The following is a 15,975-nucleotide window of genomic DNA, read 5'->3' on the forward strand; positions in this document are numbered from 1 at the left end:
ACTCAGAAAGCCAATGAGGTGGAAGAGGATTCTGTGCAGGATGTTTTCAGGCTCAGCTGCCAGTCTCAAACCCTCAGACTGGAGAACCATCCACTACCCAGTACAGGGTATGACAGAGCTGATATCAGAGCTCTTTGTCAGGCCCACTGTGCCTGGATTGAGTCCAGAGCACTCAACTTAACACAAAGTGTGCAACTACTTTCAAGTCTTCAGCATGCACTGCCCATGTGCTCTGCCCAGGAGCTACAGTTGGCTCAAAAGCAAGATCCTGTAATCTCCAAGGTACTGACTCAAAGGTCCTCAGATTGTTGTACTGTAGCTTTAAGAAAAGTCCATGTTTTGTGACGTTTATGCATGTACGTTTATATATATATATATATATATATATATATATATATATATATATATATGTATATATATATATATATATATGTATATATATGTATATATATACATATATATGTATATATATACATATATATATATACATATATATATATATATGTATATGTATATATATATATGTATATATATATATATATATGTATATATATATATATGTGTGTCTCACATTACCCCGTTCTCCCTTATATATATATAGGGGAGAATATATATATCTTTACTTTTCTCCCTTTCACCCGTGCGGGCCGCGTATGCAAGCTACAGGTGCAGCTCGGTGCAGCTGCGCACCACTTTTGCACCGGGTCAAAGTGCGATTAATCTGCGTTAATATTTTTAATCGTGTTAATTTTGTTACGGTTGGGTCTGGAGGACACAGGCGCAGAGACAGTGTGAGTAAAAGAAGATTTATTTTAGGAGAAAACCAGCAGGGTGTTAGGACCGGGATCCGGGGAGGGAAACTGGCTGGCATGGGGGTCCAGGGAGAGAGCAACGGGGCAAGTCCAGGGGGCTGAGTGGAAGCAGGCTAGAGCGGGCAGGCAGGAGGGGTCCGAGGAGTAGTGCTGGAGAGCTAGGGCTGGAGCTGGTGGCTGGAGTCAGGCCGGGAGAACTGTGGCAGAGAAACAGGGGTTAACCAGGAAAAAGTGGAACAGAGCATAGCTGAAAACAAGTGAGCGAGAGAGTGAACTGACTGTGTGAAAAACAGAAGCTACAATCTGGCAGTGTCTGGAAGGTAGGCCCGGGTATAAGTAGCGCAGTTGATGAAGATTGAAGGCAGCTGCGAATGTAGTTAATTGACTCCAGCACACCAGGCTCCACCCCTGCAATTAGCTCAGCACACAAACACAGGTGAAAAGGGAAAACACATATAAGGCCAAGGAGCCCAAACGGGATCATGACAAATTTTTCTGTGATTAATTAATCAAAATTAACGCGTTAATTTGACAGCCCTAATTAAAACACAGTCTGGGGGGCAGAACACAGGACCCTTAGAACCAGCTAGTGTCTGGGGGTCAGCGCAAAGGACAATCAGGACCAGCTTGAACAGCCTGGGACTCAGTACATAGGACTCGACCCAGCTGTCATTTTCCATCTTTTGAGTCTTTGATTAATATTTTTCTGCATTTGTTTTATTGGGATCATTCATTGAATAAAGACATATTACTTAGAGTCTATTGATGTTAAAGGTCACTCTCCTGTCCCCCACATACATACGTGCCAAACCATGCCCTTGCTGACACCCCTTCAACCATAAACCCCCACCTCCAGCCCACATTGTCGTTTGTCTTATTCAAACTAGTCTTCTTGCTACCTCAAATATAATGTATATTTTTATTAAAAGAGGGCACAGCCACTGTCTCACTTTACCCCACAGCATTTGTCTCACTTTACCCCACTGCCACAATTTGAGAAAAAACTACCTCTCTCAGCAAATCAGGCTAATCTTCAGTTATCATCATCACATTTCATATGTTGGTAGTTCATCAACATGTATGATAGAAGTTTTTCTACCTAAATCAATTTGCTTTGGCACAACAATCGATTAAGTTGAAAGCAAGAAAATGTACGTTTACATGAAAAAAATAAATTTTTGTGAAAAAAAACATGCTTACAACATTACCATGAGGTCCTCTCTTTCATGGCCAAGGGGAAATGAGAGGGGCTTGAAAACATATATCTCACATGACCAAAAATGTGGTCCATTGCCTAGATACAGGGGGTGTATCACATTACCCGATTCACATTCCCCCGTTCTCCCCTATATATATATATATATATATATATATATATATATATATATATATTGTATATATACTGTGTATATATATATATATACAGTATATATATATATATATATACTGTATGTATATATATATATATATATATATATATATATATATATAGACACACACACACCAGGTGTAAAGCATGAAGCCTGCAGACCAGCAGATGGAGATGGAGCTCTTCACTTCTACAGGGACACAGCTGTATGCTGCCTTATAAGAGATGTGAACAAAAGAAGAAAAAAACAACTCTGGGCATATTTTAAATGTTGTTTATTACTGATCATACACTACCCGGCACAAACAAAGTCACCACCTGGATTTTACTTGGCAAATAGGTAAGAGCCCTGCCTCAGTCAAAATCGGTTGGCAACAAGTTATTTAACCCTAACTGTTGCAGTGAATAGCTTCTTATTTCTTAAACAACCATGTCAGAAGACATATGCTGGTTTTGGAAAAGATGTAACTCTGTTTCAGAGGAGTGAAATTATTGGCCTGCATCAAACAAAGAAAAACTACACAGGAGAAGATGAAACTACTAAAATCGTGTGAAGAACTGGCCAACGCATTATTAAAACCTGGATTGATGGTGGTGAGCCGTCATTGTTAAAGATCTCCTATTATACTACTTTTCTGGTTTTCATTTGTCATTAATGACTCCTATAGAGCAACCTGACACGAATCACAGCACAAAAAAAAATTTTTCTTCCTCTCATCTCAGCGATTTCAGCATTCTCTGTCCACACTTGGCTTTGTGCTTCTCTGCCCCCTCGCCCCCTTCTGCAAACCCTACTCCGTTGTGATTGGTTACCTTCCGGAACACTTTCAGCGGCGCATGGGCAGATTTGAGCAGGCAGGTGGGGGCATGGCCGGAGCGTGTCTGAGCATGTTGCAGCATTACCATACATGGAAAATCCGGATTGATCTACAATAAATCCTGGAAATTTGAACAAGTGAATCGCGACCGGCTGCCCCAGTGTTTTAGCGCTCTGCACAGCCACCCCAGACGGTCAACAGGGAATACGTCTAAATGCATGTAAGACATTACTTGACACTTTAGTATGGTTAAACATGACTATAAATCATTATAACAATGTTTATAGGTCATACAAGTTGAAAAAGCATAATAGGGCCTCTTTAAGGAAGAAATGTGGTCGGAAAAAATCTTTAATGATCATGATTGGAGATCACTAATGAAATAAATTAACTGATTTGGTGGAATCAAAACTTGAAATATCGACAGTAGAACTCCCGGCTATGTTTAATAGTAAAAGTAAGAGCATTTCCACTCACACAATGCGAAAAGAACATTAGGTATATGGAATATGCAGATGTGTAGCATTAAGAAAACCACTTATCAGTGGGGCTTATCGGGATAAAATGCTTCGATTTGCCAGAGTGCATACAGATTGGACTCTGGAGCAATGGTTGTGTGGTCTGATGAGACCAGATTGACCCTGTTCCAGAGTGATGGGGTGCATCAGGGTAAGAAGAGAGGTGGATGAAGTGACGCTCCCATCATGCCTAGTGCCTACTGTACAAGCCTGTGTGTTACTGTACTGTACTGTGGGGTTGCTTCAGTTGGTCAGATCTAGGTTTTAAGCAACCAATAAAGCTTATCAAAATCTGTTACGGTGAATATGTACCTTAATCAAAGCTAAAGATGGTCCAACAAGATATTTGAGTGTGTGACTTTTTTTTGGACCGGGCAGTGTAAAATAGAAAGTGAAAAACATGTTTGTACAAACAAAAACAGCAGAAATGCTACATTACAGCTACATAGGGTTTCTAAATTAATGTCATGGCATAAATGTTTTAGAAGATCTCAGGTTATGGGCTAGACAAAAAATCTGATCCCCGCAGAATCTACCTTTAAGCAGCTATCTCTGTAGGGTAATAACAAAGAGATGTTTGGAGAAACTCTATGTTACAATGTAAACTCTGACCTGGGTGTGGTGGCTGGATTCCAGTGCAAATCTATTGGAGTTCAACTGCACCGCTTTACTGTAAATGTCACGGTTTTGTTTGGTTTGGTTTTTCGGTTTTCTTTTCCTTTATTTCCTTCTTGTTGCTGTCTTCCGCTGTATCTCCCACAGGAAGTAAACACACTACTTAGTGACAATCACACTTTTTATTGTGTCGCTGACTGGGTACAGGAGAATTACTACTGTAATTTTCAAAACATAATCATGTTGATGCACAGATGGTGTGCAGAGGTTTGGTGCAAGAATTCTTGTCATCTTCTAACGTTTCACAGAACAGCTTGCTGTTTCATTGTATAAAGAGGTCCAAAGAAGCTTCAATCAAAGCACTGACTTAAAGCCACTACGAGTAACATGGCACGTTGGCGGCCCCTTTGGACAAAAGCGGTAGTATTTTTACGACGCCCGCTGTCGCAAAGCTGTTTTCTAGCTTGTGCCAGGCGTGCGAGTGTGAACTGAGAAGGGCGCAATATAGTGCATGTCCGTGTGTTGAAAGTGTGAGGACTCTTTTCGGCTCCGTGAGAGTGGTTTTGACACTGCATCAACTAATGCCAGTCACTGCCACACACACCTGATTGCAATGAGTTGATGCAGCAGCGTCACCTAACTACTCTCTCTCACGGAGCTGAAAGATTACGTGTCCTCACAGAAAGCGAATGAACGAGAGACGGCAGTTAGTATGGATCACGATGAGGTAATGTGTTTGTGTTGTTGATGTAAATAATGACTATTTCAGATAATGGTTATCTGATGATGGTGAAGCAAAGCAAACTTTGTGTTAGTACCAACCGCTCATTCATTTAGGAGTAAACACTGCAGTCTAGTTTCGCTCTCGTGAAATTGTATACACGTTGCTTGGCAACGCCCTCGTCCCGCCCGTAGCCTATATCACTCTCCCTTTAAGCTTTTCTTCATTGCATTCTCTTTTTTTTTCTTTGATGGTTCAGCCCCGTTATCAGTCATTATGACGACAAATAACTGTCTCAAACTAGGCTCCCGCTCCCCATAGGCTTATCAAATCGCGTTGCAGCGCCACACTGAAATCTGCGACCAAAACGGATATGTGACCATAGAGCCTGCACGAGCGAACCGAAAATCGGACTGGGTGTGCGACCAGACCAAAAGCAGTAATAAAAAAAACTATTTAAAAACGTCTTTCTTTGCACTGATGGTCTCGTTTGCTGTTAAAGGTAATTTATGATTATCAGAGGAAACATGAGGCTGTTTATAAGATATTTAAATGTTACTCGTAGCCGCTTTAATATACCATCTAACATTCACAGTGATACTAAGGCAGGTCAGCGCTACTCCTACATACTGTATACTATATACTATATATTTCCGTTCCTACAACAATATACAGAAAATTCGATTTTTTCTGGTTTCTTCGAATTGTAGAATTAATCGTGATTAATCGTGATGAACCAACATTTAATCGTTTGACAGCTCTTATATATTTAATAAATAATTTAATATAATAAATAATGTTCCGGATTGGACCTCCTTTGGCCTTCAGAACTGCCTTCATTCTTTGTGGCATACTTTCAACAAGGTGTTGGAAACATTCCTCAGAGGTTTTTGTCCATATTGACATGATAGCATCATGCAGTGGCTGCAGATCTGGCGGCTTCACATCTATGATGCAAATCTCTGGTTCCACCACATCCCAAAGGGGCTCTATTGGGTTGAGATCTGGTGACTGTGCAGGCCTTTGGAGTACAGTCAACTCATTGTCATGTTCAAGAAAGCAGTTTGAGATGATTTGAGCTTTGTGACATGGTGCATTATCCTGCTGGAAGTAGCCATCAGAAGATGGGTACACTGTGGTCATAGAGGGATGGACATGGTCAGCAACAATACTCAGGTAAGCTAAGGCGTTTAAACAATGCACAAGGGGCCAAAAGTGTGCCAAGAAAATATCCCCACACCATTATACCACCACCACCAGCCTGAACTGTGGACTCATCAGACCAGGCAAGATTTTTTCAATCTTCTATTGTCCAATTTTGATGAGCCTGTGAGAATTGTAGCCTCAGTTTCTTGTTTTTAGCTGACAGGAGTAGCACCCGGTGGGGTCTTCTGCTGCTGTAGCCCATCTGCTTCAAGGTTGGACATTCAGAGATGGTATTCTGCATACCTTGGTTGGTTGTAACGAGTGGTTATTTGAGTTACTGTTGCCTTTCTATCATCTCAAACCAGTCTGCCCATCCTCCTCTGACCTCTGACATCAACAAGGCATTTTAGTCCACACAACTGCCGCTCACTGGATATTAATTATTTTTCTGACCATTCTCTGTAAACCCTAGAGATGGTTGTGGTGAAAATCCCACGGTTGGAACTTCAACAAATTGTCCTGTCCAGGTCTATATGCCTAAATACATTGAGTTGCTGCCATGTGATTGGTTATTAGTTATTAGTTATATGTGTTAACAATAAATTGAACCGGTGTACCTAGTAAAGTGGCCGTTGAGTGTGTATATACAGTACATAGGTGAAACTCGGAAAATTTGAATATTGTGCGTTATTTCAGTAATTTCAGTAATTCAATTACATGCAAAGTGAGATATTTCAAGCCTTTATTTGTTCTAATGTTGATGATTATGGCTTACAGATTATGAAACCCCAAATTTAAAATCTCACACACACACACACACACACACACACACACACACACACACACACACACACACACTCAGTGCTCTATGGACAGGCGGGCAGATGGATGGCTGTCTTTTGTTGCCGATATCAGATGCTGTCTGCCAGCTGTTGTTAGAGTAAGAGCATCCACCGGCTGGGCAGGACCACACAGTGTGACCATGGCCGTATTCTGCCGTCTGTTTGTAGACAAACACAGATCTGGGACCTGCCTTCACCTGTTATGTTACATGTTATACAATGTTTGAATCGCAGTGTGAAAGATTTTCTAACAGGTTTGTGTGTGAGAAAATAAGTCATTTTAGTAATTAGATATCAGGTAAAGTTTTTGGCAATATTTTTCCTCAAGGACTTTAATAGACCATGGTGCCCCTGGAGTCCACAATACACACACCCCTTTGATTGTGCTCTAACTGTTCACTACAGAGAAATGTTGTAGACATCAGGCACCGATCATCATTTGTCTGGATGAGCACTGTTCATGCGTATGGTCACCTCTGACATACATCCCCGTAAACCCTGGAACACCCCCACACACAGCCTGACATGGGAACAGCTTCTTTGATCTCCAAGCTTCTATATTTAATTTGTTGATTTTCTTCTTTGAGAGTGGGGATGACTGGATGGTAACCTACACTCAAAATGTCTTCTGAGAAAGAGTGATCATGAGGAGCGAGCAACGGTGTCTGCTACATTAAATTGGTTTAAGGACACCATTGTGGTGCGATGGTCTGTGGTGCGATCTGTCGGAAAATAATGTAATCTGAGAGTAGATAGAAATAGAAATCCGGTCTGGAGTGTTTGGCAGACAGCCTTTCAGCACTGTGCGCTGTAAATGCATCGCATATGTGCTGCTGCTTTGACCCTGGGAGGAACATATCTTGAGGGGAAACAGTGAAAAAAGCTAAGACTGTGGTTTAGTCAGATATTTTAGTGTGCTGTGGGCAATTCGTCCTGCTGTTTTTGCCCCCCAAAAAGAGACAACAATGAAATGTTTTAAATTAAGCTTTGTCAATTAGCTCTCAAAGAGGAATGTGATTTAAATGTTATGCAACCGTAAAGTTTGCTACATTGCAAACCTGTTAGTCTAAGGGTGTATTCACACTGGGAAAGTCCGCTAGTGCACTTGCTTTGGTCCAGACCAAATAGAGTTTTGATTTTTTTTGTTTGGTGTGGTCCACTTTCATATTGCCCCTTTTGCAAGTGAACCAGCATTACGAAGCAAAACCACACGTGATCTGAGGTCATTCATTCATTGGACAGACATTCTGGGGTGGAGAGAAACAGGAAGCACGAAGTTTAAACTGCGAAATATATATCATTGATATAATATGGGGCTAAAAATAATAAAAGGGCCTACATCTAACCTATAAATAAAGAGGAAAAACATCAAATTATTGTTGTTTCATATGGTCATAATGTGTAGCCTTATGTCAATGCCACGTTATGTGGCTTGTAGCCTACGATGTGAAACAACATTTTTACTGTATTTTTGGTGCTGGATGCGCGAAGAATAGGCTCAAGCTGACACTCAGCTGATTAAGCTGTGTATCAGCTGGGTCGGCGCAGTTCAGCTCCAAACTGACACGGGGATAGTATTGACGGTCCCGTACATGGGAAGCAAAATAAAAACACACACTTCTTGCGCAGCGTGAACCTGTTGGCACTGTGCGAGAGACGCTCCCCTCTCCTTCATCTGATCGCTGAACACATTCAGCATTTATATTGTTCTGGGCTCCCGGTCAAACCACAACTAATCTTCCTAATAATGGTGACAACAACACTTTCCCATAATGTGAAGCTGACAAATTCACACCACAAACGAACTGCAGCAGAGTGCGTTTGGAAACGCATCGAGACTACCTCTTCAGCTGGGTCTCGGAGCGTTTGTTTGGTCCGCACCCGAGTGCGATTGCTGTATTCACACCTGCCTGAAAGATGCGCACCGAAGGCAGAAGTGCATCTGAGTTCGTTTCAACCGAACTAAACACGGCATGTGTGAATACACCCTAACACTTTCTGACTTCCGTGTTCTTTCTGTGGCTGGCTGCTCACTGAAGTTATCATCAAATGTTACTCAAACAGGAGGAAATAGTGCACTTGTTGTGGACTATTTTCAGCGGATGTGTACATATTAAGGGCTCTTGTGAGTATTTGGAGCAGTATGGTGTGTGAGACATTGATTCTTTTGCAGCTTTCATGGAGGAAGGTGTGTCTGTGTTAAACATGTGGCTTCATCTGTGATACAAACTCATGTTTTGCTGCCAAGCAACAGCTCAACCCACAGAAATGTATTTTTCACTGCTCTGGAAGTCTAAAATGTGCCACAGTGCCAAATATGACAATCTGAATCAGGCAAGAAATCTGTGTAAAGGATATTCAACACATCTCTACCATTCAAATTAATAGAAAAAACAGTGTTTTGAAAATGTTTAAACATTGTTATAGTTCTAATTTAACATTGTTGATATGTTTGACCCTTGAACAAGCTGATATAGAACTAATGTAACACTGTCATACAGTGTGATAATAAATAATGTATTTACCAAGAACTAACAATAAGAAATTTAGAGGGATGTGTAGAATATTTCATTAAGCACTGCCCACTTTGATCATTACATAAAAATGTATGCGTGAAAGTTATATGTGTATATTTATATATATATATATTATATATATTTTACAATGTAGGTTGTCAGTTTATAGAAACAAACATGATACAAATATACAGTGCCCTCCAAAAGTATTGGAACAGTGAGGCCAATTCCTTTATTTTTTCTGTAGACTGGAAACATTTGGGTTTGACACCAAAATATGAATATGAGACAATAGATCAACATTTCAGCTTTCATTTCCAGGTATTTACATCTGGATCTGATACACAACTGAGAAGATAGCATTATTTGAAAAGGAACACCACATTTTTAGGTGAGCAAAAGTATTGGAACATGTAGACTTAAAATAAATTAAAGTAAATAAGACTTAACATTTTGTTCCAAAGCCTTCTCTTGCAATAACTGCATCAAGCCTGTGACCCATTGACATCACCAAACGTTTGCATTCTTCTTTTGTGATGCTTTTCCAGGCTTTCACTGCAGCCTCTTTCAGTTGTTGTTTGTTTACTCTCTTCAGTCTCCTCTTTAGCAGGTAAATGCATTCTCTATAGGGTTTAACTCTGGAGATAGACCAGTCTGAAACCTTCCATTTCTTGCCCCTGATTAACTCCTTTGTTGTGTTTTGGGTCATTATCTTGCTGCATGATGAAGGATCTTCTAATCAGTTTGGTTGGATCTTTCTTTAAATTGGCAGACAACATGTTTCTGTAAACTTCTGAGTTAATTTTGCTGTTGCCATCATGTGTTACATCATCAATGAATATTAATGAGCCCGTCCCAGAAGAAGCCATGCAAGCCCAAGCCATGACATTGCCTCCACCTTGTTTCACAGATGAGCTTGTATGCTTGGGATCATGACTAGATCCTTTCTTTCTCCAAACTTTAGCCTTTCCATCACTTTGGTAAAGGTTCATCTTGACAACAACACAGTAACACGTGATGGCAACAGCAAAATGAACTTAGAAGTCTACAGAAACATTTTGTCTGCCAATTTAAAGAAAGATGCAACCAAACTGATTGGAAGATCCTTCATCATTTTTTGAAGATAATGATCCAAAAAAACTGCAAAAACAACAAAGGAGTTCATCAAAGGCAAAAAAATGGAAGGTTTTAGACTGGCTAAAGCTGCAAACACACTGCACTGGCCGCGTGGCGAGATTACATACAAAGTCAATGTACTAGCGTGTTACCGCGCGTCCACCCAAGAATCGGCGTCCAGTGGCGGGCGTCCAGCGGCGGGTGTTTCCGCGGCGCGTGGCCGCCCCTCATTGAAGCGCGTGAATCGGAGGCGCGACCATTTGCGGCGCGGCCAACGCAGAAGATGAAAATATTATTTTTTTTGGCGTTGCCGCGCCGCGATAGCCAATCAGCGTTGAGATTGCCCGGTGGTCTGCAAGACGAGGTGGGCGTGTGGAGTGAGGACATTGTGCTTCCAATACATTCTGCATATATGTGTATTTTGCATCTGTTTAGCTGTTTGTTGTACTTTAACCAAGGTAGCGCCGGTTAGCATAGTGAAACTCACCCAGCTGTGTGCTGTTCCGGAGGATAATATGAACCCAAACTTGACGGCAGTGTCCGTGTGGAATTCCAATATAGTACAGCGAAGCACCGGTGTTGTCCTCCGCCAGACCCGGCGCACTTTCACTTTCAGGTAGGCTGATGTCTGCCTTTATTTTTGCCGCTGAGCACTAACTGCTGTTGTTATTGTGTTTAGTATGTTGCTGAATTGCTGTTAATGTGTGTGTATTTGAGATCGGGGTGCGTCTTCATGCTGTTTTAATGCTATTTGTGACATGACTGCCGTGGTTACACAGTGTACCTACATCTGTATTTTTTGGCACAGCTGGACCATGTTGTTGTTGTTGTTGCACCGTAAGTGTGACGGGTCAGATCTCAGAAACGGCGTCGGTGTCAGGAATACAGTATATGGCCCAATATGATCAAGCGGCGAGCAACTTGCGTTCACGCGGCCAACCGCCGCAGGGGACGAGTGCAGTGTGTTCGCAGCTTTAGTCAATCTCCAGACTTAAACCCTATAGAGCATGCATTTTACCTGCTAAAGAGGAGACTGAAGAGAGTAACCCCCCAAAACAAACAGCAACTGAATGAGGCTGCGGTGAAAGCCTGGAAAAGCATCACAAAAGAAGAATGCAAACGTTTTGTGATGTCAGGCTTGATGCAGTTATTGCAAGCGAAGGATTTGCAACAAAATATTAAATCTTATTCACTTAAATTTATTTTAAGTCTATCTGTTCCAATACTTTTGCTCACCTAAAAATGTGGTGTTCCTTTACAAATAAGTTGTGTATCAGATCCAGATGTAAATACTTGGAAATTAAAGCTGAAATGTTGATCTATTGTCTCATATTTATATTTTGGTGTCAAACCCAAATGTTTCCAGTCTACAGCAAAAATAAAGGAATTGGCCTCACTGTTCCAATACTTTTGGAGGGGACTGTATGTCTACTTTTAACACACATTAATACGGGGCGGGGGCTGGATATTTCAGTGTAAATGATTCAGCTGTTGACCGGCTGCTGTTGGAAGCGGCATGGCCAAGAAGTTCTTCCTGTCTCCCTCCTCTCTCTGTGTCTGACCCTGACTGTTACTCTCTGTGTAGAAGCCAGAGCTGACACTGCAATCAGCCAACTTCCTTATAGAAGAGTATCGTTAGCCTCATAGCATAATTGCCTAAATCATATTTACTCTACTCTACTTTTACACTACATCTACTCTATATCTAATATAATATAATATTATATATATCTAATAATATTAACGAGAAGTAGATGTAGAGTAGAGTAGATGTAGAATAGAAGTAGAGTAGATTAAATATGATTTAGGCAATTATGCTATGAGGCTAACGTTATGTTGGTTTAGCTGACAACCACACATGAAGTTGCAAGAAAGAGTGTGCTGATAAGCAGAGATTTCAACTTTTTAAGAATGTTATTAAGTTGTTAGAGTTGTGCCTCTGTTATGAAGCAATGCTTTGCAGATACATGAATAAAGGACAATCTAATGTGATCATATCAAGGTAACACTTTACAACAAGGGTACATTAATTAACTGTTAGTTAATGCTTTGTTAACGCTATTAACGGTCAGGTCATGCTTTTTAGGCATTAAGTAACTGTTATTGCTTACTTATCAAAGGTTAGTCAATGCTTGGTTACGCATTAACTATGCTTAGTTAATTAATGCTTAGTTAAGCGTGAACTAAGCATAACCATTAGTGAGTGATTATTTAATGCATATTAAACATTAACTTAGCAGTTATTAATGGTTAGTTATTGCTAAGCTGATTCTTATTAAGCATTAACTAAGCATTACGTAACAGTTAATGAATGTATCCTATTGTAAAGTGTTACCCACATCAAATATAAAGACTCTTAATTATTTGATTATTTTACCCATCATTATTATATGTATTAATATAGCATTTATTTATATTTTTATTTATATATATTTAGGCTCCATGACAACTGAGCAAACATCAGCTGAAAGTTGCAGGAGAGATCTAGTGAGTGGACCGGAATAAAGAATAAACTACTATTATTTTCAATTATAGTAGAGAATGAACCATTGAGTTCAATATGTATTTTCTGCAAATGTTTCAACAGAAGTGAATATTAATCAAGCAACATCTTCACTCCATGAAAGAAAGAGTACCAACACCCAAGATGATGACATCAACACTTGCAAAAAGGGGGCTAAGATTCCCTCCAATGTAAAGCTAGAAAATATTCATAACAGCTTCATAAAAATTCGACTTATTATAATACCAATGCTTATGTATTCATATGGTCCAGAAGGACACTTCAGCCAAACAAGGTGAAAGGTCACAGGTTTTTAGCAGTACAACGGCTTTGTGCGTCCCTGCAGCTCAAGCTTTCACTCTGCCACACACACACACACACACACACACACACACACACACACACACACACACACACACACACACAAAGCTTTTTCCATTTTTTAGTGCAATAACACATTTATTTCCTGCTTTCATTGTGCCTGGGAGCTGAGTGCCCACCACAGACGTGTGCATGAAACAACCCTGAGGTAATGGATCTGTGCAGCCATTGATTGTATTGGTTTGATGCTGACGCCACTCTGTCTGCAGGGGAGGGGCCTGCACACAAACCCCTTCTTTGGGGGTCCAAGGGGCAGTTTTTTTTATGAATGAAGTGAATGCCGGCTATGAATTCACTCACACACTCTCTCAATAAATCCTGGGGGAAGGAAGCCGCGCAGTTGTAAAAAAACAACAAATGTTTTGGTACAACAATGTGCATTTAAATGGTATTCCTGGTGAATAAAAAAAAAAAAATCAGAATGTGTCCGATGTGCAGTGAGCATTAAGCTGCATGTGCTTGCAGTGAGTGGCCAGTGTTATGCAGTGAGTGAGGGCATGGAGAGGCAGGCTAGCAGGACCGTGGGAAAGGTCCTCCACGTAAGACACTTTATTCTTTGTGTCTGTTGTTCTTGTGTAATTGATCTCACTCCACGTCCACAGCCGAGTGCTTCAAAGCCCCACACACACTTTTTTTATGGCTTTGCACCATTCCATCAAGTGAGAAATATGTCCTGAATGTCATTTTTTTAAACCCCCCCCCCCCCCCCACCCAAAAAAAAAAGTCAGCCTGACATATTTGAACCTTTGAAAAAAAAGAAGCGTTGGGGGTTCTCCTCTTGAATTTGTAAATAAGGTTTCTGTGGGTTTGGAACAACAGAAGATGAAGACAGAGAGAATTCTTGTGTAGAGATTTAAGTTGTCTGATGGAGGAGAGGGGGAAAAGGCACGCATAGGAACTCAGCAAACAGTTTGGTGAAGGTTACAGATATATTAACAGACAGGAACCTGAGGGAATGCTTCAGGAATGTTACATGTTTGCTGGAGTCTTCCTTTATGGACATGTCAGAAACAATTCACCGCTCAGGTTTTTCAACTGTTCGTGTGACTGTCTAAAATGACTGTGAGGTTTGTGGACAGGAGTTTTTTTTAAAGATAAAGGCAATGTGTTAATTACAAACGCAGAAGCAGCAGGTCGAACTATTTTTTATGAATAAAAGGTTCAGCTTCACATATGAAAATGTTCTTCTCAGTTGCAGGGGTTGGAAGATTTTACATTTGTAAAAGATGTTTCGCGTTGAAAAAATTAAAATGCACTAGACCTAGATCAGTGCTAAGCTAGGGTTTTTTAATTTCACACAGGCCTTTACAAAGTTTTAAATTTCACTATTATAATTTATGCACCTATGAATTGTTTCATGCAGGGTATATCATTGTTATAATGGTTTTACGCTACTTTGATTAATCTTTAAAGTTTTTTTAAGTGATGATCAGTCGCCTATCAGCAGTGCTGGTTATTTGTGGCAGCAGCTTGTTTCCGTTCTTATTCCGCTGTTGAGGCGTTTGATACTTTCTCCCAAACACCAAGCAAACTTCGCACTTCCCTCTCGTGAACTCTGAATGAATGTTCAGTGTCCGGCAGCAGCTGATTCTACTGAAACGTGTGAAAATGTGAATTTAATTCATAAATGTGGCCTTCCATGTCTGGCGCGCGGCCAGGATTCCGTCTCCTGTGTGTTTTTTCTGGCTCCCATCCAGACCCCCCTCCCCCGCCCGTGTTATCCACCCACGGGAGAGGTGATTTCTTTCTCTTTTTTTCTTCTTCTTCTTTTTTTTAAACCATCCTCAGTGAGTGGAGCCTGCTTTTGGAGTGGGGCTGTGGAAGCGCGTTATTATTATGCCCACACTCCTCAGACGAGCCGTGCCTCGCTGTCACGCCTCGCTGCTGCATGGTCCTTCCCGGTGCCGCGGTGTGTTGTAGCCGACTTTGAGTTGGAGCCGCTCGGCCACTGCGGCTCCGCTGCCCCGGTGCTCTGTCCAAACCTACCAGCTGCTTCACTGGCTCCGAAGCCGCCAGTCCTCCTTGCCTGTGGAACAAGACTTACAAGTGGAAAACCTGTGCCGTTGAAACTCTCCTCGTCGGCTCCCTACTTTGCCCCTTTTCTTTTTCTTTCTTTTTTGAAGCGTTTTGTGTTGACCAGGAGAACGGAGCAGCCGCAGCACCGGGAAGCATGAGCGGACACGGGGAAGAGGCTGGAGAAAGCTCCTGCTCCCAGGAGCCACCGGGGGCCGCGGAGCCGGTGAAGAGGAGGCCGGGGAGACCGAGGAAACCCCCCAAAGTAAGACTGAGCTGGTGTGTCGCTCTGCGTAAAGGCAAACGTTCTGTCGCTGCAAGTTACAATCAAATCCAGATTGTGTTGCTTTTATTGAAATCTGATGAGAGTTGAGGTAAAGCTGTAGCAGTGATTTGGTTATACCCTTCATACTCTATGAAACCACACAAATGGCACATATTCTGTCTTCGAAAGAACCGAACGGCAATTGCTCGTTCACTGTGACTTTGAAGCAGGGTGTGCAATCGAGCCTAACTTCTTCCTTATGCACCTTATGGCTCGTGTTATGTAGGCTACGTTTCTGTCTGTGTGGAGGAGGCAATTTACGAGTGCTATTGTGATATAC

At 41.3% G+C, this 15,975-nt stretch overlaps 1 protein-coding gene across 1 annotated transcript in view; it reads left to right on the forward strand.

Annotated features, from left to right (window-relative positions):
• Window positions 1-15,527: 15,527 nt before the first annotated feature.
• hmga2 (high mobility group AT-hook 2) overlaps window positions 15,528-15,975 on the forward strand; it is a gene marked incomplete at its 5' end in the record, with an annotated part of 50,532 nt that continues 50,084 nt past the window's right edge. Inside the window, one exon of the mRNA XM_080050697.1 lies at window positions 15,528-15,635. Coding sequence (XP_079906823.1) covers window positions 15,528-15,635 — 108 coding nt within the window. The remainder of the gene's footprint in view (window positions 15,636-15,975) is intronic.

Source organism: Ammodytes marinus (genome assembly GCF_949987685.1).
Source record: "Ammodytes marinus genome assembly, chromosome: 22".
Classification (NCBI taxonomy): Eukaryota; Metazoa; Chordata; class Actinopteri; order Uranoscopiformes; family Ammodytidae; genus Ammodytes; species Ammodytes marinus.